The sequence below is a fragment of the Crinia signifera genome, chromosome 1, assembly GCF_055691185.1.
Source record: "Crinia signifera chromosome 1, ASM5569118v1, whole genome shotgun sequence".
Taxonomy (NCBI): domain Eukaryota; kingdom Metazoa; phylum Chordata; class Amphibia; order Anura; family Myobatrachidae; genus Crinia; species Crinia signifera.
This window is the reverse complement of record NC_139217.1, coordinates 177,978,462-178,006,139: the sequence shown is the minus strand read 5'-3', so window position 1 is coordinate 178,006,139 and position 27,678 is coordinate 177,978,462. Positions and strand designations below refer to the sequence as shown.

The following is a 27,678-nucleotide window of genomic DNA, read 5'->3' as shown; positions in this document are numbered from 1 at the left end:
TGCAAAGTTTGCTATAAAAAGGGAATAAGAAAGCAAACTATTTTCCAGTGTGACACTTGCCCCGACAAACCCGGCCTATGTATAAAGGAGTGTTTTAAAATATACCACACATCTATGGATTTTTAGGTTCATCATTTCACCGTGCTTCGGGGGTCTTGCTAATGCCACATAGCACCCACCATTCATTCCACCAGAATCTGAGCCGCAAAATCCAAAAATCACTCCTTCCCTTCTGAGTCCTGCCATGCACCCAACTGGTATTTTTTGGTCACATGTGAGGCATTGCCGTACTCGGGAGAAATTGGGGCACAGATTTTAGGGTGCTTTTTCTCCTTCATACCTTATGAAAATGAAAAATTTTGAGCCAGAACTGCATTTTTGTGTAAAAAAATGTAATTTTTCATTTTCACTGCCCAGTTGTATCAAAATTGGTGAAACCCCTGGGGGTTTGAAATGTACACTATACCCCTAGATGAATTCCCTGAGGGGTGTAGTTTGCAAAATGGGGTCACTTGTGGGGGGGTTCCACTGTATTGGTGCTTCGGGGGTCTTGCTAATGCGACATAGCACCCACCAAAATTCCACCAGAATCTGAGCTGCAAAATCCAAATATCACTCCTTCCCTTCTGAGTCCTGCCATTTTTTGGTCACACATGAAGCATTGCCGTACTCGGGAGAAATTGGGGCACAGATTTTGGGGTACTTTTTCTCCTTCATACCTTCTGAAAATGAAAAATTTTGAGCCAGAACTGCATTTTTGTGTAAAAAATTTAATTTTTCATTTTCACTGCCCAGTTGTACCACAATTGGTGAAACCCCTGGGGGTTTGAAATGTACACTATACCCCTAGATGAATTCCCTGAGGGGTGTAGTTTGCAAAATGGGGTCACTTGTGGGGGGGTTCCACTGTATTGGTGCTTCGGGGGTCTTGCTAATGCGACATAGCACCCACCAACATTCCACCAGAATCTGAGCTGCAAAATCCAAAAATCACTCCTTCCCTTCTGAGTCCTGCCATGCACCCAACTGGTATTTTTTGGTCACATATGAGGCATTGCCGTACTCGGGAGAAATTGGGGCACAGATTTTGGGGTGCTTTGTCTCCTTCATTCCTTGTGAAAATGAAAAATTTTGAGCCAGAACTGCATTTTTGTGTAAAAAATGTAATTTTTCAGTTGCACAGCCCAGTTGTATCAAAATTGGTGAAACCCCTGGGGGTTTGAAATGTACACTATACCCCTAGATGAATTCCCTGAGGGGTGTAGTTTGCAAAATGGGGACAATTGTGGGGGGGTTCCACTGTATTGGTGCTTCGGGGGTCTTGCTAATGCGACATAGCACCCACCAACATTCCACCAAAATCTGAGCTGCAAAATCCAAAAATCACTCCTTCCCTTCTGAGTCCTGCCATGCACCCAACTGGTATTTTTTGGTCACATGTGAGGCATTGCCGTACTCGGGAGAAATTGGGGCACAGATTTTGGGGTGCTTTTTCGGTACTTGTGAGTTATCCGGGCGTCCGATTTTTTGATTGTATGCCTTAAGTTAAGGCATACAATCAGATGCGATGCAATGAACCAGGGGCAAACTCTTTCCTACTTGGCCTAGTGCCCCCTAATCATCTGCAGGCCTAATGCTTGGTCTGCAACCTCAGGTCTAGTGCCTGCGAAGAGTCACTTCTTCCTGCTCCCAGGCCTAATGCCCTACATGATTAGGAATATGAATACGCCTGTCAAAGAATACAAATAAGCGTATTTCGGGCATAGCAAATGCAGAAAATATGTGTAGGCAGTCGTATTTCCATACAACTGCCTACGAATACGCCTATTTCAGGCATATTTGCCTTTGTAAATTTCCCCCATTGAATTATTGTGCATTTACCGTACATGTAAAGGGGTCTACACAGGGGCCGATTTCAGGGCATTTTCTAAGCGATGTATCTAGGATCACTTAGAAAATGCCCCTACATCGCTCTGTGTGTAGGGGCCATAGTGATAGCGATAGCATAGCGCTGTGCGGCCTCGTAATATCGGCATGCCGCTATTACCCGGCAACTAATATCCAGCATGTTCGATAAATCTAGTGAGGTCGCCGGTCAGGGCCAGTGTTCTCACCAGACACATCGCTGTGCAGTACTGACACATCGGTGAGCAGCGCTGTGTACTGAGCGATCTTAACCCCTTCCTGACACAGCATGTTTTTGCCTTCCTGACAGAGCCCTTTTTTTCAAATCTGACATGTATCACTTAAGTGGGGATAACTTTTTTTTGCTTTTACTTATCCCAGTGATTTTGAGATTGTTTTTTCGTGACACATTGTACTTCAAGTTAGTGGTAAATTTTCGTCGATACAGTCTGTGTTTTTTTGTGAAAAATACCAAAATGTCGGAAAAAAATTGAAAATTTAGCAATTTGCAAAATGTTAAATTTTCTGCTTGTGAGACAAATAATCATACCACTCAAAATAGTTAATAACTAACATAGACCATATGTCTACTTTATGTTTCCATCATTATTTCAACTTCCTTTTAATTTTTTTGGACACTAGGAGGCTTACAATATGAATAGCAAATTTTCAAATTTTCAAGAAAATTTCAAACACTGATTTTTTTAGGGACCAGTTCAGTTCTGATGTGACTTTGAGGGACTTGTATGTGAGACACCCCCATAAATGATGCCATTTCAAAAACTGCACCCCTCACAGTATTCAAAACAGCATTTTGGAAGTTTGTTAACCCTTTAGGTGTTTCACAGGAATTAAAACAAAGTGTAGGTGAAATTTCAAAATTTCATTTTTTTTTGCAGATTTGCAATTTTAATACATTTTTCTAAGGAACACAGTACATTTTACTAGAGAAATGTGACTAAAAATTGATTCCCCCAATTCTTTTGTTTTCATAAATATCCTATATGTGGCCCTAGTGTGCACGTTGACCAAACCACAGGCTTCATAATAGAAGGAGCACCTACTTGATTTTGGAGCCTCCTTTTTATGAGATTATTTTTTAGGCACCATGTAGGTTTCTAGGCACCCCCCCACAAGTGACCCCATTTTGCAAACTACACCCCTCAGGGAATTCATCTAGGGGTATAGTGTACATTTCAAACCCCCAGGGGTTTCACCAATTGTGGTACAACTGGGCAGTGAAAATGAAAAATTAATTTTTTTACACAAAAATGCAGTTCTGGCTCCAAATTTGTCATTTTCACAAGGAATGAAGGTGACAAAGCACCCAAAAATCTGTGCCCCAATTTCTCCCGAGTATGGCAATGCCTCACATGTGACCAAAAAATACCAGTTGGGTGCATGGCAGGACTCAGAAGGGAAGGAGTGATTTTTGGATTTTGCAGCTCAGATTCTGGTGGAATGTTGGTGGGTGCTATGTAGCATTAGCAAGACCCCCGAAGCACCAATACAGTGGAACCCCCCCACAAGTGACCCCATTTTGCAAACTACACCCCTCAGGGAATTCATCTAGGGGTATAGTGTACATTTCAAACCCCCAGGGGTTTCACCAATTTTGATACAACTGGGCTGTGCAAATGAAAAATTACATTTTTTACACAAAAATGCAGTTCTGGCTCAAAATTTTTCATTTTCACAAGGAATGAAGGTGACAAAGCACCCCAAAATCTGTGCCCCAATTTCTCCCGAGTATGGCAATGCCTCACATGTGACCAAAAAATACCAGTTGGGTGCATGGCAGGACTCAGAAGGGAAGGAGTGATTTTTGGATTTTGCAGCTCAGATTCTGGTGGAATGTTGGTGGGTGCTATGTCGCATTAGCAAGACCCCCGAAGCACCAATACAGTGGAACCCCCCCACAAGTGACCCCATTTTGCAAACTACACCCCTCAGGGAATTCATCTAGGGGTATAGTGTACATTTCAAACCCCCAGGGGTTTCACCAATTTTGATACAACTGGGCAGTGAAAATGAAAAATTACATTTTTTTACACAAAAATGCAGTTCTGGCTCAAAATTTTTCATTTTCAGAAGGAATGAAGGTGACAAAGCACCCCAAAATCTGTGCCCCAATTTCTCCCGAGTATGGCAATGCCTCACATGTGACCAAAAAATACCAGTTGGGTGCATGGCAGGACTCAGAAGGGAAGGAGTGATTTTTGGATTTTGCAGCTCAGATTCTGGTGGAATGTTGGTGGGTGCTATGTCGCATTAGCAAGACCCCCGAAGCACCAATACAGTGGAACCCCCCCACAAGTGACCCCATTTTGCAAACTACACCCCTCAGGGAATTCATCTAGGGGTATAGTGTACATTTCAAACCCCCAGGGGTTTCACCAATTTTGATACAACTGGGCAGTGAAAATGAAAAATTACATTTTTTTACACAAAAATGCAGTTCTGGCTCAAAATTTTTCATTTTCATAAGGTATGAAGGAGAAAAAGCACCCCAAAATCTGTGCCCCAATTTCTTCCGAGTATGGCAATGCCTCATATGTGACCAAAAAATACCAGTTGGGTGCATGGCAGGACTCAGAAGGGAAGGAGTGATTTTTGGTGGTGGAATGTTGGTGGGTGCTATGTCGCATTAGCAAGACCCCCAAAGCACCAATACAGTGGAACCCCTGGTTCATTGATTGAAAGGTGGACAGGCTGTCTGTCTGCCACCTTTCCAGGTATAGCCAGCAGAGAGAGAGAGCGTGTAGTTTCCCGTGAGTGGTTTGGGTTAAGAGGTTGACTGCAGGCTGTGTGGCTATCACCTCTCTGGTTGTCAAGTAGATAACAGGAACATTTAGGGTGTGTACAAGCTGGCTAGCTCGAGGTAGAGAGGTGTAATAGGCAGCAGTTAAAAGGGTGGTCCCGTTGCTTTTTCTTGCAGAGCATGCTTTGTTGTAGTACTGTTAGTTTGTGTCGCACCACACACACACATAGTCAGTTTGAGAGGGCTGTGTGATATAGTTATCTAGTTGCTTGCCACACTAGTGAGCGTTGCATAGAGTTGTTTTTGTTGTTGTTGCTTCCTTACAGGGACCTGTAAGGAACGTCTTGGAGAAGGTGCAAGTTTAGTGGCAGTGAATGTTATCTTTGTCAGTTTGTCTCTATCTATGTCCCTTCCTTCCTCCTTCAGGCCGTACATGGACCTTGCATCCCTGTTCAAGGTCAAGTCTTCACCTAGGTGCGCGAGTGCCAATAGGTGACACTCCTGGTTAAGAGGCCATGTGCTGAGGATGACACTCGCCGTTTGCAATAGATACAAGTGACAACGGCATCTGCCTAAATCATAAGCAGGGTAATATAAATATTAAATATATCAATTTTGAGCATCATTAAAACATTTAGCAATTTAGTAATTTGGCCAATGCATTTAACATCATAAGCATAGGGTCTGATATGGCTCATGCAGTTAATTAAACATCCATCAGTAAACCAATTTGACATCTGCAGACAAGAATACTATGATGGATACATAGACGGAATTCTATGAAGGATGCATGAAAATAAAGAAAGAAATAAAAACAATTAAAACATAAGCATGACAATAAAATAGAAATACAATCCTTCATAGAATTCCGTCTATGTATCCATCATAGTATTCTTGTCTGCAGATGTCAAATTGGTTTACTGATGGATGTTTAATTAACTGCATGAGCCATATCAGACCCTATGCTTATGTTAAATGCATTGGCCAAATTACTAAATTGCTAAATGTTTTAATGATGCTCAGAATTGTTATATTTAATATTAATATTACCCTGCTTATGATTTAGGCAGATGCCGTTGTTACTTCTGTCTATTGCAAATGGCGAATTGTTGCTATGCGACATGACGCCGATAACTCCGATTAGCTTGCAGAGTTAAACTTCCGCATACGGTACTGGCGGTCTGTACGGCCAGAGATGGATGGCGGAAGTCTGCGGCTAACTGCTGGGCACCGGGGGACGTAGCCGGCCGGGGACTTCCTGTTTCCGGCACTAAGGCGAAAGTCCCCCCGGCGCCTGGCAGGTGAGTTACATTAATTACACTGTTTGTGTGGTGGGGGTGGGGACCCTTGGGGGTATTTATTCTTTGACTGTTTGTGATTTTACTGTGCTGCTGTCCCTGACGACGACGGGGAGGGGTAACACCGAAACTGTTGTGCAATAAAGGACCGTTTTAATTCAAGCCTGTGAGTGCCGCCTCTACCTGCTTTCTATATTGAAGTTCATGTCTGGACTATCTAGGAAGGCACCCCAGCAAGTACTCTGGTAATAACTATCCAGTTAATCCACTGGTTATAGGAGTGCTCACTGCTCACTGTCTGCATATATATATATAAGAAAGAGTGTAACTCCAGAGCTTGGTGAATAGAAAACTTTTATGGATGATCTACATCATTTTGGGAGTGACACACTTTCTTCCATTGCATATACAAGGGGACAGTTGGCAAACTGTCCACCAGGAATGGACACCCAGGCAAGTAACCTATACCCCGTAGATGGTCAGAAGTGCCGGGTCCACTGCATACAGCCATCGGAGGGGAGCAGGAATCCTGTCAATCTTGCTGAAGCACAGTCTGCACAGGAATGGAGGAGAGAGAGCGGACAGCGCTAATGTTCTACTGTTCACCGGCTGGTGGAGGCTCGGATGGGCAGCGCACCACTAGATTGAGGTGAGGGGGCCAGCAGGGCGTCCTCTTACCTCCACAGCTTCTGGAGCAGGCTTAGCTGAGGGGAGCTGCTCTGCCTGTGAGCAGGCGGCAGATCCCGTTCTTGCCTGCAGCATCCCAGCGCTTTGCGAGCACTTTGTTACGCCACTGTATGCCGTGGATCGGCCCTCTTGGTTCCTCGTACTTGGCAAAATAAGAAAAGTGCCAGTGTACCCGTACCCCATCCTAGCTGTGAGAAGTGCTGAATGTAATACTTACATTTGGCGCTACTGTGGCATTACCCTGCTGGCTGGTTGGACCTAGTGCTGGTTCTCAAAATACGAGGGACCCCTACTCCTTTTATCCCCCGTATTTTAGGACCAGGATCTTCCCTTGAGCCTGGTACTGGTTTTAAAAATTCCAGGGAACCCCTACATGTTTTGTTCCATATTTTTTTTTAGACTAGCTTCGGCTCTTTGAGCCCTTGGCTGGTTACGGCCATGGGGGAAACCCACGCTGTTGTTTAAAAATGATTTATTTGTTTCTATTTATTTTTTTAACACTAAAGCCTGTACGGATCTGACTGATCCATGCAGGCTGCCGACTCCTATTTTTTTTTAGCGGCCACCAAATATGAATATGGCCACATACAGCCGCCTACGCCATTGGGCTTATACGAATCCATTAATACAGCAGATTACTAAATCTTCTCTATTTACAAATTTTATTTCCCCGAAAAAACGGCCGATGGTGGTCGTATGAATTCGTACCCGGCATCGGCTGTATTTTTAAATGTTAGTAAATTTCCCCCAATAGCTCCTTAAATCTGGTCTTTTCCACAGTGGCTAAATGTACAAGCGCCTTGAGTCCTGTTAAAGAAAGTGCGCTATATAAATTAAACTTACTTATATGCCTTATAGAAAACAAAAGAAAATACACAGTTGTTTATAGTGGTGGGATAATGTTTTGCATTCCTCTGAAAAATGAGTGTATGGAGGAATTTAATAGTACATACAGTAGTATTACAATTAAATTAATTTGTATTCTCAAGATACTGACCTATCATGGTCTTTTGTGCTTGATGTCTCCATATTAACTCCCATCACATGGAAAAGGAGACCTCTGTCTTTTCAGGCAGGAGGACAATTCCCTTTGTGGAAATTTATGTCGAAAGAAGCACCATCCATTGCAGTTTTGCCCATTGAAAGCTATGTACTTCATATTGTGCACTTACTGTAAGGGTGGTGTTCTTTGCGGAACCATAAAAGGGTAGCGCTTTTCTGTTTTGCTCTTTTCTTTATATGCATGCCTACATCTTCAGTGCTTGACAATCACTATTTGTTAAACATATAGCTGCATTCCCTTTGGTTGTGCTAAAATCTAGACAATCCCATTATTGTGAGAAAATTATGACAGATCACAACCACATCTGATATGCAGATTGTGATAAATTTTCCCCTAAGAGTTTAACTTGATAAAAGGCAACTTATTTCATATACATACACTGATCACCCAATATAAAACAATCCTACTTATAGACTAAGGGGCATCAACTATTGGTAATTAGTCCCAATACTGATAACAGAGTCCCCCATGACTTGCGCATGCAAGGGCAGATGGTTGCACATATGTAGTAGGGCTCCTGGGTAATAAACTCTTATCACACTGGACAGTTATCATCGGAGGAGCTGTTCTTTGCGTAATACCAAATCTACATGCATACAGTGTTACTAAATGCTACTAAGTATGCGGTAAGTGCTGGGATGTATTGCAAACCCCAAACTGTTGACATGACATTATGTCATCACCATATACCAAGTGTTGGCAGTGATAAAATTCTCACAACGCTTGTTAGGCACGTGTCTAGGTGTGACATTTGCTGGGGGAGCCCTGCTAGGCCGATGGCCAGATGCCGGTGATTCCTATTTTTTTTGTAATTTTTTTACTTTATGTAGTAACTGGTGAGGGAAGAGGAGGCAAAGGGCAGTACACTTTTAGGGTGGAGGGGAGGGTGAGGCTGGTCAGTCAGGAGGCTCCACCATGACAAGATGGAGGGAGGACAATAAAGTTGTGCCTATGGGAGGCCTGAACCCTAAATTCACCCTAGAAAGTTGGACACCGGAATCTGAACACACCTGAATGTTTCTGCCAGCCCCAACATCTTACTACTGAAGTTGGGACCTTACAGCTAATCAGGGGCGGATTTAGGGGTGAGGGCGCCCGTAGGCACATTAATGGCCGCCCCCCTGCCCAATTGTATTATTTTTATTGATTAGTTATAAGCCCTCATGTAATGATTGCCAATTTAATATCAGACATGCAGTATCTGCATGTCCTATTCATTTACACTCTATTCAAGATGGAATATGGTACAGTGCAGTGGATATTTTTCAGTTTCTGGTACATTTCAGGCTGACAGTACTATCACATGCATCCAAGTGCCGCCGCCAAACATGTGCCGCCCCTAGGCACGTGCCTCACGTGCCTAATGGGAAATTCGGCACTGCAGCTAATATGAGGCACAGTTTAATGACTATGAGGGGAAGCAGTGCTCTACCTGCTCTGGTAGGAAATTACAATAAAATACAGAACATTGTACACATGAAAGATCTTGCAACCTTACTTACTAAACCACAACACCCATATTTAATTGGAATTTAAGGACATTTAAGTTTGGATGTTAGAACTTTGCTGCTGTATGAATACAAAGCACTTTATAACTCATTTACAAGAAGTAATAATGGGCCTGATTAAGAGATATACACCCATGCATTCACAGCTGTGGATTTGTACACAGCAACTCTGCAAACAAAAAAATGCAAATGCTGCAGCCACTGGCAGCATACAACCCCATCGGCAGCATACAAAGATGCAACATCGGTCACAGAACAGTTGAGTATTGACTGCTTGGCCAAGCAGGTCCTGGGAGATAATGACAGAATGGTCAGTGATATATATATCCCTGCATGTAACTGCAAATGGTAACGCAGTCGCAAGCTGTGACACTCTTCCCAGGAACAGGGGAACAGGGCCACCAATAGGAGGGAGGCCCTGGGTGACCTCCCTGTCTGCCCCCCTATAATCCGACCCTGATGTCAGACTACACAGCAAAATTAAGATGTGTCTTCATGTATTATTTTCACTTGCACATTTTTAATACAAATATAGAAGATAAATTCATCCAATTTTCACACAAATCATTCGATGATTGGCGACCATCGAATGATTTGTCTCTCATTCAGTCACATGCGAGGGGATGTGTTTGCGTACATCACCTTGCATGTTACTGAAGGGATTTGGCGTTGGGGAGGGTGTTTGGCTGGGCGGTGTGCATCGTTTATGGGCTCGCTAAGCAGTGTATGTACGCTGTTTATGGAGCCTTACAGAATCACCCCCATTGTACACAATACAAAATAAAATAAGAAATAGTGCAATGTATGTATTAAACAGTTGCTAACAGTGCTAATAGTGAGCTGACACTGGTTTTATATATATAAAAAAAAAAGATGAAAAGTATATGTAAGATTTACCGGTTCCCATGTATAAACCAGTTATTGAGCTGCATACAACATGATAATGTGAACACTGTATCAGAAGAACTAACACATTTTACCATTTACCACTATTACTGTGTGACTTGTGCACTGAAATCAAACACCTGACAGATCAACAATTCAACGTGCTTCATCCAAACTAACACAATAATAAGTGAACGTATAATCTCTTACCGTTAAAACGCAGACAGAGAAGATGCTGAAGAGAAACCATATTAAGCCTGACTTCCTCATTTTGATGCTTTCTTCAAGATCTGTTGTCCTTTTAAACCAAAGGCATCAGTTTCCAGAGAATTTAAGCAAAATCTATGACGTTTAATCGTTAACCACTGTTCTAACAATTTGGAAAGAGTTTGTTTGTAGAAACACTGTGATTGCCTACAGAGTCTGACTGGAATCTGAACCCTACATAGGTAGAACACAAATCCAATCAGCCATAGGATAATTTAAAAGACAAAACCAAGACAATAGTTAATTTTCTTATTTAGAAATCATTATAATCCTCCAACAGCTATTTCACAAGAAATGTTACTAAGGAGTGGTTATTCAGTATTTCACAATGAAATCTAAGGTAAACGTAAAGAACAAAGAATGCTTGTTACTATTTCCTGGTGTGCCAAAATATTTGCACATAGAATAAAGTCATATGTAAATTACGAGCTCTTAGGAAGAAAACACCTACCGTTACTGGTTTATTTTCACAGTCCAGACCTTTTCAGCTAGGTCCAGAACCCCTGCACATGATGCAGATTTTTCTTTACAGCCACAAGAGCAGCGAGGGAGAATCCATGTTAACTGCAGCCTCTAAAGTTTAATACTCTGGGGGGGGGGTCCTCGCCGTGGACCTGTGAAAACCGGTTATTTATTACAGCACGGAAGGGGGGGTGGGGACGGCATGGCCAATGTGGGAGGATTGCCCACCTTCCCAGGGGGGCGGAAGGGAGACCCGATTTTCATGAGCCTCTCGTCAATTCCAGGAGGGTAGGCAAGCCTGATGTAGGAGGAGCCACAGATCTCTCATCCCTGCTGTGATTCCTCCTGCCCTGCTCGCGGCCGCAGCCCATATAGGTTTCTACGGGGGAAGTGATGCTGCCCGATGTATCAACATCGGGTAGCATAGCGTCTGGTCCCATGGTTACCGCTCAGTGGCGTAGCTACGTTTTGGGCGCCCCCCCCACCGTTAGGGGGGGGCGCCCCCCACCCCGCTAAGCACCCCTACCCCCCCCCCTGCCCCGCCGCCGCCCATGCAAACCCCCCCTCAATCCCCCACAGCCTTACCTATTGCGCTGGTCCCGGCGGCTCCGTTCTTCTGCTGAGGACCACAAGAAAATGGCCGCCCCCATACAGCAGACAGTTTCAGAGAACTGTGTGCTATATGGGGGCGGCCATTTTCTGGAGCAGAAGAACGGAGCCGCCGGGACCAGCGCGATAGGTAAGTCTGCGGGGGATTGGGGGGGTTAACTATAGCACCGCAGCCCCGGCGCCCCCACATGCACAGCGCCCCTCCGCGGTGGCGGGGGCTGCGGTGCTATAGTTGCGCCGCTGTTACCGCTATTCTGAGATGGTGGTAGCCCATGAGCAGTATGGTCAGCTGGGAGTCAGTGCTAACCGTGCATGTGCAGACTCCTCGGCACCCAGTGAAGCAGACAGGGCTGGCAACAGAAATCTTGGGGCCCTGTACAATGATATTTCTGGAGCCCCCACCTAATCCCAAATCCACAGAACAATCTTCTGCATGAGCCTCATTTAACCTCTGCTCCAGATCCTTTTTTCAGGTGCGGACTTCTCTCATTCTCAGTCCTGCTGGCTCCCGGCTGCTGCTGGCCTGTCACTTTCACAAAAGAACGCCAAAAGCACTACAAGCAGGCAGGGCAGGTTGTTCGCTGAGCGTAGATCATATGACCCACGCATGCACAGTAAAAGTACAGGAGCCATAGACTGAGGCCACAGCGCCAGCGGCAGGTACGGCTGTGCGCCTACGGCCATGGCCGGATTATAATGGGGGCACAAGGGGTCAGTGCCCTTGGGCCCCCCTCTAGCTAGGGGCCCCTTGTGGTTGGCATGTATTTTTAAAAAAATAGTTTTGTTTTTTTTTAGCTAAAGGTTTTGTGCATGAGAGTGGGGTAGTGCTGCAGCTTCACCTATCTGCCAATGTGCCAATGATTAATGGTGCTGAGCATCAGGAGCCAAGGCATACTGACTGCACAAGTGTGCAGTGCATTACTGGGAGTTGACTAAGTCCCATGACACTTTGCACCAGAGGGCAGAGGCTGAGAGGTTTGTGCTGAGCTCTTATTGGTGGAGCTCATTACATGCTTCTCAGGCCCATGGAGAACAGCAGCAGCAGCCTAGTCATGGGAGGGTTTTTAATCAGAGGCAGCACTGGGACAAACACAGGCTTTTCATGTGGTGTGGTGTGGTGTGGTGTGTGTGTGTGTGTGTGTGTGTGTGTGTGTGTGTGTGTGTGTGTATGTATGTATGTATATATATATATATATATATATATATATATATATATATATATATATATATATATATATATATATATATATATATATATATATATATATGGCCAGATTCTCTAAACTTCAAAAGTGATAAAATGGAGAGTGATAAACAGCCAGCCAATCAGCTCCTGTCTGACATTTTTCAAACACAGCCTGTGACATGGCAGGTAGGAGCTGATTGGCTGGCTGTTTATCACTCTCCATTTTATCACTTTTGAAGATTAGAGAATCTGGCCCATAGAGAGATAGATATAGATATATATTACACTGTCAAAACACAGAGTAAAGGCAGTATAAACTTGGTCAATGGGTAACTGCAGGGGATATATACAGTAGATATAGATATATATATTTAGAGAGAGAGAGAGAGAGAGAGAGAGAGAGAGAGAGAGAGAGAGAGAGAGAGAGAGAGAGAGAGAGATGTGTGGTAAGTGGCACTCCTTTGGACTTCACAAAAATGACTATGCAGACGCAATCAGCTCCAACATTTCAGATTTTACTCAGTTTTTAAGGATAGAACCATTTCTTTGAGTGCAGCACCCGGGCAGTTGTCATGTGTATCTTGGTGTGCCGGTAACCACTTATCTATTTATATATATATATAGAATAGAATAGAATCAACTTTATTGGCCATGTGTGCTTGCGCACACTAGGAATTTTTTGTGGATATACAGTGCAGCATCAGCAGGGATGAAAGGGGGGGTGGGGGCATTACATACATTACTTCGAGACATTACATGTGGGGGACGCAGCCCGCCAATCAGCACAGCGCCTAGGCAGCCATCCGCGGCGCCACTGGTCGCTGAAGTAGCTGTGGAAGGTAGCAGCAACAGTATGAGCACAAACATTGCAATTAAAGCAGAGACAGTACAGTTATCACATAGGGGACACGGGGTTACATATGGCTGAGTGCACAGATCCTAGGCAGCCATTTGCGGTGCCAACTTGTATCTTCCTGGGGTGGTGGTGGTGATGGTGGCGGGGGGAGGGGGCAGAAAGAGTCAGTGAGACCGGGGGAGAGTCAGTCAGGAAGGGGGGGGGGGAAGGAGGGCTCGGGGGTCCTGCAGAGCCACCCGGGGCCGGTGCGGCCCGTCTGGGGGGATCCTGCCAGACTGATATGATGTGGAGACCTGCCCTGCCCCCAACTGCCCCGTTCAGCCACATTCCCCAATGCAGTGGGATTCCTCTGATCCTGAAGTTGCCCCTGGGGGGGTTCCCCGGACAATGTTCAGATGGTGCTGCCGGTGGTGTGTTGCTGCCAGGGGGGGAGAAGATGGTACTGAGGGAGGGGGGGGCCGCGCTGCCCGATGGTGCTGCTGGGGGGGGGGGGGGCGCAGTGCTGCTCGATCGATGGTGCTGCAGGCGGGAGCACAGCTCTGTCCGCCTCTGGCCGGGTGCCGCCGCATCCTGCGCCGAGGGGACACGGTGCTTCCTTCTCACCCTCTCCCGCCGCAGGTCACCTCCGACCGCCTCCTCCGCTCTGATTCAAAGACCGCCTCCTCTTCTCAGCCCGCCGCTGCTCCGGAGGCCGGGGGTAATGGAGCCTCTCCTGCCGCAGGTCAGGACCGACCGCCTCCTCCGCTCTCCTCCCACCGGCCGCCGCCTCCTCTCTGCCCGCCGCTGCCGCCACGCCGCTCCGGAGGCCGGGGATGGTGGAGCTCCGTGGATGGTAGATCGGAGCTCCACGTGATGCGACCATCCCCGGCCACCACCGGTATTGGTATATACAGGGCTATTTTTCAGCAGGCTCCAGCAGGAACTGAGGCCCTTATTCTAGTTCACTCTCTGACAAAATCCTACTTAGATGGACAAAACCATGTGCACTGCAGGTGGGGCAGATTTAAAATGTGCAGAGAGAATTAGATTTGGGTGAGTTATATTGTTTCTGTGCAGGGTAAATACTGGCTGCTTTATTTTTACACTGCATATATATATAGATCTCACTTTGAAGTAAAACCCCACCCAAATCTAATTCTCTCTGCACAAGTAACACCTGCCTCACCAGCATTGTGTCACACCAGGGGTCTGAGTCGACGAGACTGAGACCTCTGGTGGGGACCTGGACCGGTACCTGAACCGGTGAGGTTGGAGAGGACCCTTACGCATATGATGTGTGACAGTGCACCCGAAGCCAAGGAATGACGGACGGGAGATGAGACTGTGGGTCCGGAATGACGGACGGAAGCTGGAAGCAGGAGATCCGGAATATCGGACTTAGCGATGGAACATCGATGGTGAGCGATGATGGAACATTGGAAGGATCAGAGTCCAGGAGCTAGGCTTGAGTGCTGGGCTGTAGAAGCAGGATCACAGGAGATGGAATAACCTGGACTTCACAGAAGATGGAATGCCTGGAGTACACTGCAGCATAGGAGAAACAACACCAGCAGGAATACACTTGCACGGAGACAAGGACAGCTGACACACACTGGAGACAACTGAAGCACTAGCAATGGTTCTGAGAGCTCCCTGCATACTTATACCCACTGGGTGGCCAGGATTGGCCGGGCAGGTATGACAGGGAGATCAGAACCATCAGGATTGGACAGAGCAAACATGTGACTGGGAAAAACATGGCAGCACCCATGTCTGCTATGGCGGGAAAGAGTGTTTGTGCACGCCATGCTTGTGGCTGGGAGCAATGGCGGCGGACAGATGGATTGCCGTGAGTACTGTCACTGGGGGTCAGGAGAGCGGTGCGCCGCGCAGCCGCGAACTCAGCAGCGCTGAGAGGACTGAAGGATGGCAGCGGTGATGGCGCACGGCAGACAGAACGCCGGCAGGGATGACATCTGAACCGCAAGCTGAGCCTGCGGAGACACTTAGCCGGTAAGATGGCCTGTCTGAGTACTCGGATCGTGACACATTGCACATGGTTTTGTCCTTCTAAGAAGGATTTTGGGTACTTATGTAATATCTGGGCTCCCGTTTTTCTTATGAGACTGCGTCCTTGGGCTTCCCAAACCTCAGTTTCTGGAAGATTTCTCTGCCTGGCTCCTTGTTTTCATTAGGGATGCACGGGCTCGGATTTCCGAGATCCGAGCCCGCACGAACATCATCAATCCGAGCCCGGATCCGAGCGGCGTTCGGAGCTTCCCACCTGACTCGGATCCGGCCGCGCAGGCAAAACGCCATCGCCTGGCGCCGGATTCTCGCGATGCTTTAAAAATGGCTCCCGCGCCTGCCATCTTCACTCCAGTCTAGCAGAGGGTTAGGAGAGGGTGTGTTGGTGGCGCTGCTGCTGGGGATTGAACTTGTCGCTGGGGCTGTCTGCTGGGGCTCCCTCTGTGCTGCTGTGTACTTTGTCCTCTCTGCTTAGGGTGGGATCACCCTAGCAAGGAGGACAGTCAGCTGTGTAACTACTGCAGTGTAAAGTAAACTAGTCAACTGATTCTGATGGGTGTTGTGCTGTATATAATAATAATAATAATAAAAAAAAAAAATATATATATATATATATATATATATATTCCACTGGTGCTGCTAGTGCCTGCACTGAGTAGAGGCTGCCAGTACCTACTCAGTCCACTGGTGCTACTGACAGTGCTACTGCCTACCTACCTAGTAGTACCTACTACCTAGGCTATTATATTTAATTAATACATAGTACCTGTCCTGCAGTGCCAACCAGTACCTACCCACTGCAATATAATTATTTTAATATCAGTCTGCTGATGCCTAGTATTGCCGTATCTACCTGTCTGGTGCCTAGTACTGCCGTATCTACCTGTCTGGTGCGTAGTACTGCCGTATCTAACTATCTACCTGTCTGGTGCGTAGTACTGCCGTATCTACCTGTCTGTGCCTAGCATAGGTGCCAATTCTGTGGGTGCTTGAGGGCCCAAGCACCCACGGAAATTGATGAGCACCAACCTGCTCAGCAGCGGCCCACCCGCCCATGTCCCACTGCACTCCACATCCCTCGTCGCTGGCACAGGTACTGTGTGGGCATTTATGTATTTGGCACTGTGGGGGGGATTTTTGTAACTGCACTATGTGGGCATTTATGTATTTGGCACTGTTGCTACAATTTGAATATTGGAGACAACTGTGCTTGCTGTGTAATATAAATCTGTAATATGTTGTGGCCACGCCCCTTTCACATGAAGCCACTCCCCTATATTTTTGGCTTGAGCACCCACCAGCAAAAACATAAATCGGCACCTATGGTGCCTAGTACTGCCATATCTACCTTTCTGATGCCTAGTACTGCCATATCTACCTGTCGTGCCTAGTACTGCCGTATCTACCTGTCTGGTGCCTAGTACTGCCATATCTACCTGTCTGGTGCCTAGTACTGCCGTATCTACCTGTCTGGTGCCTAGTACTGCCGTATCAACTTGTGTGGTGCCTAATACTGCTGTATCTACCTGTCTGGTGCCTAGTACTGCCGTATCTGTAATACCTGCCTGCTGGTGCATACCTACTGACGTATATAGTTGCACTCCAGTGGTGCTGTCCTGTGACATAACTCCACAAAAATAATGGAGATCCAAAATATGGAGGATAAAAAAAAATAGGGAAAGATGAAGATCCACTTCCTCATAGTTCTGAAGCTGCTGCCACTAGTCATGACATACTAGAGACGATGAAATGCCATCAACATTGTCTGCCAAGGCCGATGCCCAGTGTGAAAGCAGAGGGCATGTAAAATCGAAACCAATGTTCTGTAGAAGGATTTGAAAAAGTAAATGTAAATCGTTGGAAGAGAAACGTAAACTTGCCAATATGCCATTCACAACGCGGAGTGGCAAGGAACGGCTAAGGCCATGGCCTAAGTTCATGACTAATGGTTCAGCTTCACATGACGATCAAAGTCCTCCTCCTTTCCCCTCACCCTATAGTACATTTAAGAGAGTTAGGCTGACACAGACGAAAAAAAACTCAGAAAACAACTCGGCACCTCTGGTTGTGATGCCGGACCTTCCCATCACTGTACGTGAAGAGGTGGCTCTTTCCACCATTTGCAGTACTCCCTCTGCATATGCTGGAAGGATCACCCACAGTCTAGTTCCAGATTGTAATAATGAAGGTGATGTTGTACACCAGGAGGAGGATATTGATGTAGCTGGTGCAGAGGAGGAAGTTGACGAGGAGGATGCAGAGGTGGTTTGCTTAAATGAAGCACCAGGGGAAAAAAAGTTGTTGTCCATCGGATGAAAAAGCCCATCGTCATGCCTGGGCAGAGGACCAATAAATCCACCTCTTCGTTTGGAATTTTTTTTTTCTGAATCCAGACAAGATATGTATTGCCATATGTACCTTATGTAAAGCTCCAATAAGCAGGGGTAAGGATCTTGCCCACCTAGGGACATCTTCCCTTATACGTCACCTGAGGAACCTTCATACATCAGTGTTTAGTTCAGGAACTGCGGCTAGCAGTCCAGGGACACCTAAATCCCTTGGTCCTCCTATTGGAGCCAAGCGCCTGGAAAGCACACCACCAACTCCCTCCTCATCAAATCCCTCCTTGATCCGGATCGGGGGGAGTCCTGCAGGCCATGGCACCAGCATGACTGACTCCTCTTGTATCCGAGATTCCTCTGGAGGATCCTGCAGCGCTACGCCTAATATTGCTGCTGCTGGGAGTCGGTCATCATCCCAGAGGGGAAGTCGTAAGACCACTACGTCTTTCCCTAAGCAGTTGACCATGCAACAGTCGTTTGCCATGAGGATGAAATACGACAGCAGTCATCCTATGGCAAAGCGGATAACTGTGGCCTTGACAGCTATGTTGGTGTTAGACGTGCCTCTGGTGTCAGCCATCAGTGGAGTGGGATTTAGACGGCTGATAGAGGTATTGTGTCCCTGGTACCAAATCCTGTCTAGATTCCACTTCACTAGGCAGGTGATACCCGCGATGTATAGGGATGTAAGAAAAAGTGTCCTCAGTGCCCTGAAAAATGCGGCTGTACCCACTGTCCACTTAACTACGGACATGTGGACAAGTGGATCAGGGCAAACTAAGGACTATATGACTGTGACAGCCCACTGGGTAGATGCATCGCCTTCCACAGCAGCATCTCCTGCACGCCAGCTCCCTCCAAGGCAGGCTATGCTGTGTATCACCGGTTTCAGGAAGAGGCACAATGCCAACAACCTCTTAGAGAAACTGAGGGAAATCATCTCCCAGTGGCTTACCCCCCTTAGACTCTCCCGGGGATTTGTGGTGTTGGACAATGCCAGTAACATTGTGCGGACATTACACATGGGTAATTTCCAGCACGTGCCATGTTTTGCCCACACAATAAATTTGGTGGTGCAGCATTTCATCAAAAATGACAGGAGTGTGCAGAAGATGCTTGCAGTGGCCCACAAAATTTGCGGACACTTTCAGCATTCTGCCATTGCTTTGCCACACTATATAAAATCAACTCCATGCGTGGTGGGGATAGTGGGGTTATGAACAAGTCAAAAATCATTTTAGATCGCATCCGATATATCGGCCCCATGAAACTACACAAGTACCGCAAAAACTCCACAACCTGCCCTGCCATCAGCTTAAACAAGAGGTGGTGACATGCTGAAACTCCACCCTTTAAATGCTGCAGAGGATGGAGGAGCAGCAAAAGGCCATTCAAGCCTACACGGCCACCTACGACATAGGCAGAGGAGCGAGGTTGCACCTGACTCAAGCGCAGTGGAGGCTGATTTCCGTGTTGTGCAAGGTTCTCCAGCCGTTTGAACTAGCCACACGTGAAGTCAGTTCCGACACTGCCAGCTTTAGTCAGGTGACGCAGAAGCAGCTGGAGAAAGTGAAGGAGGAGCTAAAGCGTAGCGATTCCACAAAGCATGTCGCTCTTGTGGATGAAGCCCTCCATACGCTTTGCCAGGAAACGAGGGTGAAATTTACAATTTCTTTGCACCACTGAATGATCCGAGCTGCACCACACTTTATCGGGATGGTTTGACTATCCCTTCCCACAATACATTCACAAAAAAACAAGTTATAAAGTGTCACTGGCGCTCAAGAATATTACTCAATGGTTTATCCAGACACTTACACTATTAGTGTAGGATATCAGTATAAGTCCTTTTTAGTCCAATAGTCTCTTATGGTTATCCATAACCATGGCAAACTTTAAAATAATTACTGCTGGAGGCCACTGATAAATGTATTCCTAGGGTAAATAAATGAACAAATGTCTAAAGGAAACCAATGTGGCTTAACAGCAAAGTCAAATTTGAAATAGCTAAAAAGACTAGGGTATTCAAAGCGTTTAAACAAGTTGGGACACCCGAATCATTTGACACATATAATTTGACACAATGTAATAAGAAATGTAAAAATACAATCAAGATGGCCAAATTAGAGACTGAAAGTAAAATAGCCACAGATAGTAAATCTAATAAAAAAAAAAATGCTACAGTTATATAAACGGGAAATGGTTAAGGAAGGAAAATATTGGCCCACTAAAAAATAAGCAGGGTACCCTGGTAACAGAAGGAAAAGATAAAAACAGAATGATTCAATACATTTTTTGCTTCTGTGGGAAGAATCTTCAGAAGATCTCCCACAGATTAAATGCTGTATTAAGGTTAACCCTTGGAGCTCCAAACGAAAATCCACTTAACAAATGGATTGCAGGAAAATGCAGGATGTTTAATAAAGAAAACTAAGTACACAGGAAAACAATGCAGGTAAAACTGGAACAGAACTTAGGGCTCACCAAACACAATACAGGTCACAGACTGGAGAACAAGGTATAAGTGAAGTGCAGGACTTTGGCAGTGGTGCAGGACTGGTGCAAGACATAGGCTGGAGTGCAAGACAATGCTGAAGAGACTTCCTCCAACATCAAGGACAGACAAACAATGACCAGCTCTGAGTGCTGGTATCAGAGAGGATAAATAGGCAGCTCACAGGTGTCCAATGTAAGCTGATTGCCTAAATCACCAGGCACCTGATTCCTCAGAGTCTAGAGACAGAGCAATAAGTCCAACAGGTGCCTGATGACCCCTAGTGGTGGGGCACAAGAAAATACAGACAGGCCTAACATAATGCCCCCCTGAAGAAGGCGGATTCCAGACGCCTTAAGTGTCATCTTTTTCTGCCTCTTCTTCTTCTTTTACCAGACGAGTTAGCCTTACCGAGACCAGCGGCCTGGAGCGAGTCCTTCCGAAGATCCCAAACCAAGTAAGAAGCAATAGGTTGGTGAAAGACATATATATACGCAGACAGAGGTACTCCGGGGTATGCTGGGGATACATATAATATATAGCCAACATGCTCCTGCATGTGATCATGTGAGAGGAGCTTTAACTCGCATATGGTAGTACACTCAAGAATTAAGGAGGCGAAAGTAGGATATATTTAGCAGAAAAGACACAGATATGAAAAAACACAAAGTCAAAGACCCCACAGGCTTACTAAAGCTGGATATATTTAGCAGATAAGAAAAAGAGGTGAAATATGAGAAATACACATTCATACAAGTTTGAAAAAAATTAGCAAGAAGAAATAGATTGGTGAACAACATTTATACACAGACTGAGGTATTCCAAGGCTATTGAATCCTTTTTTAGTATTTTTTAATGTCCCAATGGCTTGTCCAGTGTTGCTACATCTTCTGTATGTAGATCCATTTAGAATGCGTCTTCACGCTCTCTCTTAGTATTATTGTTACGATCCGCTTCCAGCGGATCGGTGTTATGTACCATTCACATTTTCTGTGTGTTCTCCCTGGGGTTATCTCAGCCTGTGTGTGTGTGTGTACTCGCTAGTGACATCCAGTGGTCAGCCTGGGCCATTGCAGGTTACTTTCAGTACTATGTGTTCTGGACTCAGGTGTCTTGATTAGGCTCCTAGCCTGCAGTGCACACCTTCAGGCTATGTGTAATCAGCACCACATTGTGCTCTCTATATAAACCCTCTGGTTGTTCAGTCCCATGCCGGTTATAGCTTGTACCTCAGGGTCTCAAGTGTTCCTGGTTCCTGTTTACCCACTGCTCCTGGTTCCTGTGTCCAGTCATCCTGCATCCTGTCATTGATTCCCAGCTGTGTCCTCCATCCAGTCTCCTGTTCTCCCGGTGTCCGTGTGTCATCCTTTATCCGTCTCCCGGTCCCTGCAGCTCCTGTTGGTCTTTGTGGGATTCCTTCTCCAGATATTGATATCCCTCGGTTCCAGATAAGTTGGGAAGATTCCCCCTCTTTGTCTCCGTACTATCATTTGCTTATTGTGTCAGCGTATAGTGTATTGTTACACCTGTCAGCGGTTCTTAGTGTGTCCGCATATCGTGTATTGTTACACCCGTCAGCGGTTCTTAGTGTGTCAGCATATCGTGTATTGTTACACCCGTCAGCAGTTCTTAGTGTGTCAGCATATCGTGTATTGTTACACCCGTCAGCAGTTCTTAGTGTGTCAGCATACTGTGTATGGTTACACCTGTTAAGCATTAGCACAGCGGGTTCCTGTTTAGAGTGCTATCCACTGGCACCCCTCTCCGCAGGGCAGGGTGGTTCTCGCCTCTTTGTTTGTAGATAGGTTTCCCCTTGTTCATCACTGGCCTTGGCGTGTGTGTTGTCCTAACATAAGACCAGGTGGCATCGAGGTGGGAGCCTGACTAACGGGCTCCCACGAACGCGGCTATTATTGGTGAAGCCTAGCACCCCGCACACACACGTCAACTCCATCTGGGTTCAACGGAGTCAGGTTGGCGAGGCTGCCCTGGTCCTGTCTCTATCTCCTTCCAGCCAGTGTCACGTGGTGTCTCGCCAGACAGCGTGGCACAGGAGATCCTAACATTATAACCGGCCATACAGCACTCTGGAGCTGGGTTCTGCCCTCTCAGTCCAGAGATTTCAAGCCGTGTCAGTTTTTTGCCCGTGTCAGTTTTTTGCCCGTGTCAGCTTTTTGCCCGTGTCAGCTTTTTGCCCGTGTCAGCTTTTTGCCCGTGTCAGTTTATTCTTGTGTCAGTTTTTTCCTTGCTGGTGTATAAACTTGCATGGCCATATCATGCAGGCCATGCAAGAGTCATTAGCGGCTCTAAATTTGGCTTTCAATGCCGTAAAACCTGGGCAGTGGGAGATTTTGCAGCAGTCTCTTCTGCAGCTGCAAAGACTCATCACTGATATTTTTCTGATCCTCCCAGAGGTCACTGGGGTTCGTTCAGCCCCTAATGAGGCCCTGCCTAGGGAAGTATTAGGCAGCAAGTCCTCAGACCCAGAGGGTCAGGTAAAGCATAGAAGTTATCTACGGCCGAAGCTTCCGTTAGAGGAGCGTCAGCGGCGTAGAAACCTTAATCTATGCCTATATTGTGGAGATTCTGGCCACTTCTTGCAGACGTGTGGCTTGCGTGATTCCGGTGGTGCCGACAGGGTATCTCCTCTGGCCAGGTCTGAGCAGGTTGTCAGATCTAAGCCTGTCTCCACTGTGGCAGAGGAGCTCTCTGCCGAGTCTCCCAGTAAAAGCACTCTGCCTTTTTCTACTGGTTCCAGTGCTGATGTTTTGATGACCAGGGAGTCAGAGTTGCAAACCCTTAAAGGGAAAACCCAGGTGATTGACTCAGATGCCGGGGGCCCGCCGAGTCAGTCAGATGCCGGGGGCCCGCCAAGTCGGTCAGATGCCGGGGGCCCGCCGAGCCGGTCTGATGCCGGGGGCCCGCCGAGCCGGTCTGATGCCGGGGGCCCGCCGAGCCGGTCTGATGCCGGGGGCCCGCCGAGCCGGTCTGATGCCGGGGGCCCGCCGAGCCGGTCTGATGCCGGGGGCCCGCCGAGCCGGTCTGATGCCGGTGGCCCGCCGAGCCGGTCAGAGGCCGGGGGCCCGCCGAGCCGGTCAGAGGCCGGTGGCCCGCCGAGCCGGTCAGAGGCCGGTGGCCCGCCGAGCCGGTCAGAGGCCGGTGGCCCGCCGAGCCGGTCAGAGGCCGGTGGCCCGCCGAGCCGGTCAGAGGCCGGTGGCCCGCCGAGCCGGTCAGAGGCCGGTGGCCCGCCGAGCCGGTCAGAGGCCGGTGGCCCGCCGAGCCGGTCAGAGGCCGGTGGCCCGCCGAGCCGGTCAGAGGCCGGTGGCCCGCCGAGCCGGTCAGAGGCCGGGGGCCCGGAGGCCGCAGCCCCGAGTGGGGGCCCGGAGGCCGCAGCCCCAGAAGGGGTTCAAGTTGGTGTCACCCCAGAAGGGGTTCAAGTTGGTGTCACCCCAGAAGGGGTTCAAGTTGGTGTCACCCCAGAAGGGGTTCAAGTTGGTGTCACCCCAGAAGGGGTTCAAGTTGGTGTCACCCCAGAAGGGGTTCAAGTTGGTGTCGCCCCAGAAGGGGTTCAAGTTGGTGTTGCCCCAGAAGGGGTTCAAGTTGGTGTTGCCCCAGTAGGGGTTCAAGTTGGTGTTGCCCCAGAGGGGGTTCAAGTTGGTGTTGCCCCAGAGGGGGTTCAAGTTGGTGTTGCCCCAGAGGGGGTTCAAGTTGGTGTAGCCCCAGAAGGGGTTCAAGTTCGTGTCGCCCCAGAGGGGGTTCAAGCCTGTGTCGCCCCAGAGGGGGTTCAAGCCGGTGTCGCCCCAGAGGGGGTTCAAGCCGGTGTCGCCCCAGAGGGGGTTCAAGCCGGTGTCGCCCCAGAGGGGGTTCAAGCCTGTGTCGCCCCAGAGGGGGTTCAAGCCTGTGTCGCCCCAGAGGGGGTTCAAGCCTGTGTCGCCCCAGAGGGGGTTCAAGCCTGTGTCGCCCCAGAGGGGGTTCAAGCCTGTGTCGCCCCAGAGGGGGTTCAAGCCTGTGTCGCCCCAGAGGGGGTTCAAGCCTGTGTCGCCCCAGAGGGGGTTCAAGCCGGTGTCGCCCCAGATGGGGACGCTGTCCCTCTAGTCCCTAAGAGGGATTCTGATTGTCCTGTCTCTGAACAGAGTTCCAGCCATGTCGGTAACATGGAGGGACCATCTGTTGGTCTTTTTGTTGTTGCCCAGCCAGAGTTTCACTATAGTGCTGCCCACTTAGAGGTACGTCACAGTGGTGATCAGCCAGAGACTCATCATAGTGCTGCCCAACCAGAAAGACCATCAGACTTGGAAGAGGTCATAACCTCTAAGGGGGTCCCTAAAGTCTCAGCCTCAAGGGCCATAATTCCAGCTATACAGACCAGTCAGTTAGCTGATAATGAAGTTACTGTTGATTCTTTGAACGATATCTCTACATCTCTAGTCTTTGATGGGGACTTAGCCCAATTTGTTGCACTCGCGAACCACTATGTCTCCATTATGGAGTCCAGACCATTTTTAGGTATCACTTCTGATAATATTGTGTCCTATATGATCTACTCCTTTAGAGGGAAGCCTTCCAAATGGGCGTTCGGATTGATTAATTCTGAAGATCCCCTTCTTAAGGATTTCCGGGCATTTAGTGATGCTGTAGTGAAAAGATTTTGTCCCAATAAAAGTGGTTCAGATGCCTCTGGGCCGACCATTTTGTCTGCAGAGACTCCATGTTTAGGAGAGTCAGTACAAAAGTCCCAGCCCATAGCTATGGTCGCTGGGTGTGCTCATTTTAACAGGAATGCCCCTGGAATCTTAGCTTTTACAGCAGTGGAATCCAGGCTTGATTCTGTCTTGAATTCCGATTCAGAGATCGATGGTTGTCCAGTGTCTTGTCCAGTGTCTACTCAATCTGTCAAGAGTCCTGCCTATGTTCAGTCATGCGATACCACTTCTTCTCCAGTGCCAAATGTTACCAAGATTGAAGCCATAATCCTTCCCTTAGATGCGGACTCCAATTCTGATTATAACTCTGAAATCGATGAAATGCCTTTAGTTGAGGGTACCTTTAGTTCAGACAATATTTTTGGTATTACTGTGTTTACTCCCAGGCAACCTGGGGGGAAGAAGAAGAAGAAGAAGAAGAAGAAGTCTTGTCGGAGACATTGAGTCTGTTTGTTCTTGGTTCCCCTTGATCAAGCTGGGGTGTCCGGAGTCCACCTTTTTTAGGGGGGGATACTGTTACGATCCGCTTCCAGCGGATCGGTGTTATGTACCATTCACATTTTCTGTGTGTTCTCCCTGGGGTTATCTCAGCCTGTGTGTGTGTGTGTACTCGCTAGTGACATCCAGTGGTCAGCCTGGGCCATTGCAGGTTACTTTCAGTACTATGTGTTCTGGACTCAGGTGTCTTGATTAGGCTCCTAGCCTGCAGTGCACACCTTCAGGCTATGTGTAATCAGCACCACATTGTGCTCTCTATATAAACCCTCTGGTTGTTCAGTCCCATGCCGGTTATAGCTTGTACCTCAGGGTCTCAAGTGTTCCTGGTTCCTGTTTACCCACTGCTCCTGGTTCCTGTGTCCAGTCATCCTGCATCCTGTCATTGATTCCCAGCTGTGTCCTCCATCCAGTCTCCTGTTCTCCCGGTGTCCGTGTGTCATCCTTTATCCGTCTCCCGGTCCCTGCAGCTCCTGTTGGTCTTTGTGGGATTCCTTCTCCAGATATTGATATCCCTCGGTTCCAGATAAGTTGGGAAGATTCCCCCTCTTTGTCTCCGTACTATCATTTGCTTATTGTGTCAGCGTATAGTGTATTGTTACACCTGTCAGCGGTTCTTAGTGTGTCCGCATATCGTGTATTGTTACACCCGTCAGCGGTTCTTAGTGTGTCAGCATATCGTGTATTGTTACACCCGTCAGCAGTTCTTAGTGTGTCAGCATATCGTGTATTGTTACACCCGTCAGCAGTTCTTAGTGTGTCAGCATACTGTGTATGGTTACACCTGTTAAGCATTAGCACAGCGGGTTCCTGTTTAGAGTGCTATCCACTGGCACCCCTCTCCGCAGGGCAGGGTGGTTCTCGCCTCTTTGTTTGTAGATAGGTTTCCCCTTGTTCATCACTGGCCTTGGCGTGTGTGTTGTCCTAACATAAGACCAGGTGGCATCGAGGTGGGAGCCTGACTAACGGGCTCCCACGAACGCGGCTATTATTGGTGAAGCCTAGCACCCCGCACACACACGTCAACTCCATCTGGGTTCAACGGAGTCAGGTTGGCGAGGCTGCCCTGGTCCTGTCTCTATCTCCTTCCAGCCAGTGTCACGTGGTGTCTCGCCAGACAGCGTGGCACAGGAGATCCTAACATTTATAGAGGAATATAAAGAGTGATATATTTAGCAGAGAAGGAATAGATGGGTGAAACAAAGGAACATAAACACCAAGACAACTCATACATCCAGAACAGAGAGGAAAACTTCAGCAGATAAGAAAAGTAAAGAGCAAGGGGGTTCCACATCCATACAAGTACAAAGAATTTAGTAAGAAGAAATAGGTTGATGAAAAACACATACACAAAGACAAGCTGTTTGAGAGGGCATATTGTCATAAGTTGATGAGGCTAGTGAGAGTGAACCTATGGCGGCTTGGCAAGAAAGTCTCCTATTCAATATCTTCTGTGGGCATCCGTCATCTCATAAGAAATAGCTCAAGCTCATGTGGTCATTCAGACCTCTTGGGGTAAGAGTCCCCAACTTGTATATCCAACGGGATTCTAGTTGCATGAGTTGGGTAGACCTATCTCCCCCTCTGATATTGGGGGGGACGTGGTCTATCATCCTGTATCTCAGGAAGTTGAGGCTGTGTTTCATTTGGCAGAAATGTCTTGAAACCGGTTGCTCACTATCACCCTTCTACAGTGCAATCCTGATTGCTGAGCGGTGAGCTGTCATCCGCTCTTTAAACATTCTTTCTGTCTTCCCCACATACGATTTTCCGCAGGGACAAATCAGTTGATATATAACAAACTTTGTATTGCAGGTCAGGGTATGTCTAATGTAGATCTTCTTCCCCATCAGCGGGTGAGGGAATTGGTTACCCGAGATAAGATACTGACATGTGGTACAGATACATTTCACACATCCCTTTGGTTTTGTGCCAATGGGGTCATTGATGTCCTGGTGGGTAATATTGGTTTTCACCAATATATCTCGGAGGTTGCGTCCTCTTTGGTAACATGACATCAGTCTTGTTTCCCTAAGTTTCAATTCATTGTCCGTTTGTACAATGGGCCACAGTTTTTTGGAGATGTCATTGATACCCTTGCTGGCAGTTGTAAAGCGGTTCACCCATGGGATCATAGAGGTGGGTGTAGC

At 47.4% G+C, this 27,678-nt stretch overlaps 1 protein-coding gene and 1 long non-coding RNA gene across 2 annotated transcripts in view; one reads left to right on the top strand and one right to left on the bottom strand.

The window, feature by feature from the left end:
- The window catches only part of CFI (complement factor I), an 89,673-nt gene extending 79,202 nt beyond the window's left edge, over positions 1–10,471 (bottom strand). The window contains exon 1 of the mRNA XM_083178173.1: positions 10,318–10,471. Coding sequence (XP_083034299.1) covers positions 10,318–10,377 — 60 coding nt within the window. The 5' untranslated portion in view covers positions 10,378–10,471. The remainder of the gene's footprint in view (positions 1–10,317) is intronic.
- Positions 5,916–27,678, top strand: part of LOC146064553 (uncharacterized) — a 36,642-nt gene continuing 14,879 nt past the window's right edge. Inside the window, exon 1 of the long non-coding RNA XR_014471824.1 lies at positions 5,916–5,967. This is a non-coding gene — a long non-coding RNA (uncharacterized LOC146064553). The remainder of the gene's footprint in view (positions 5,968–27,678) is intronic.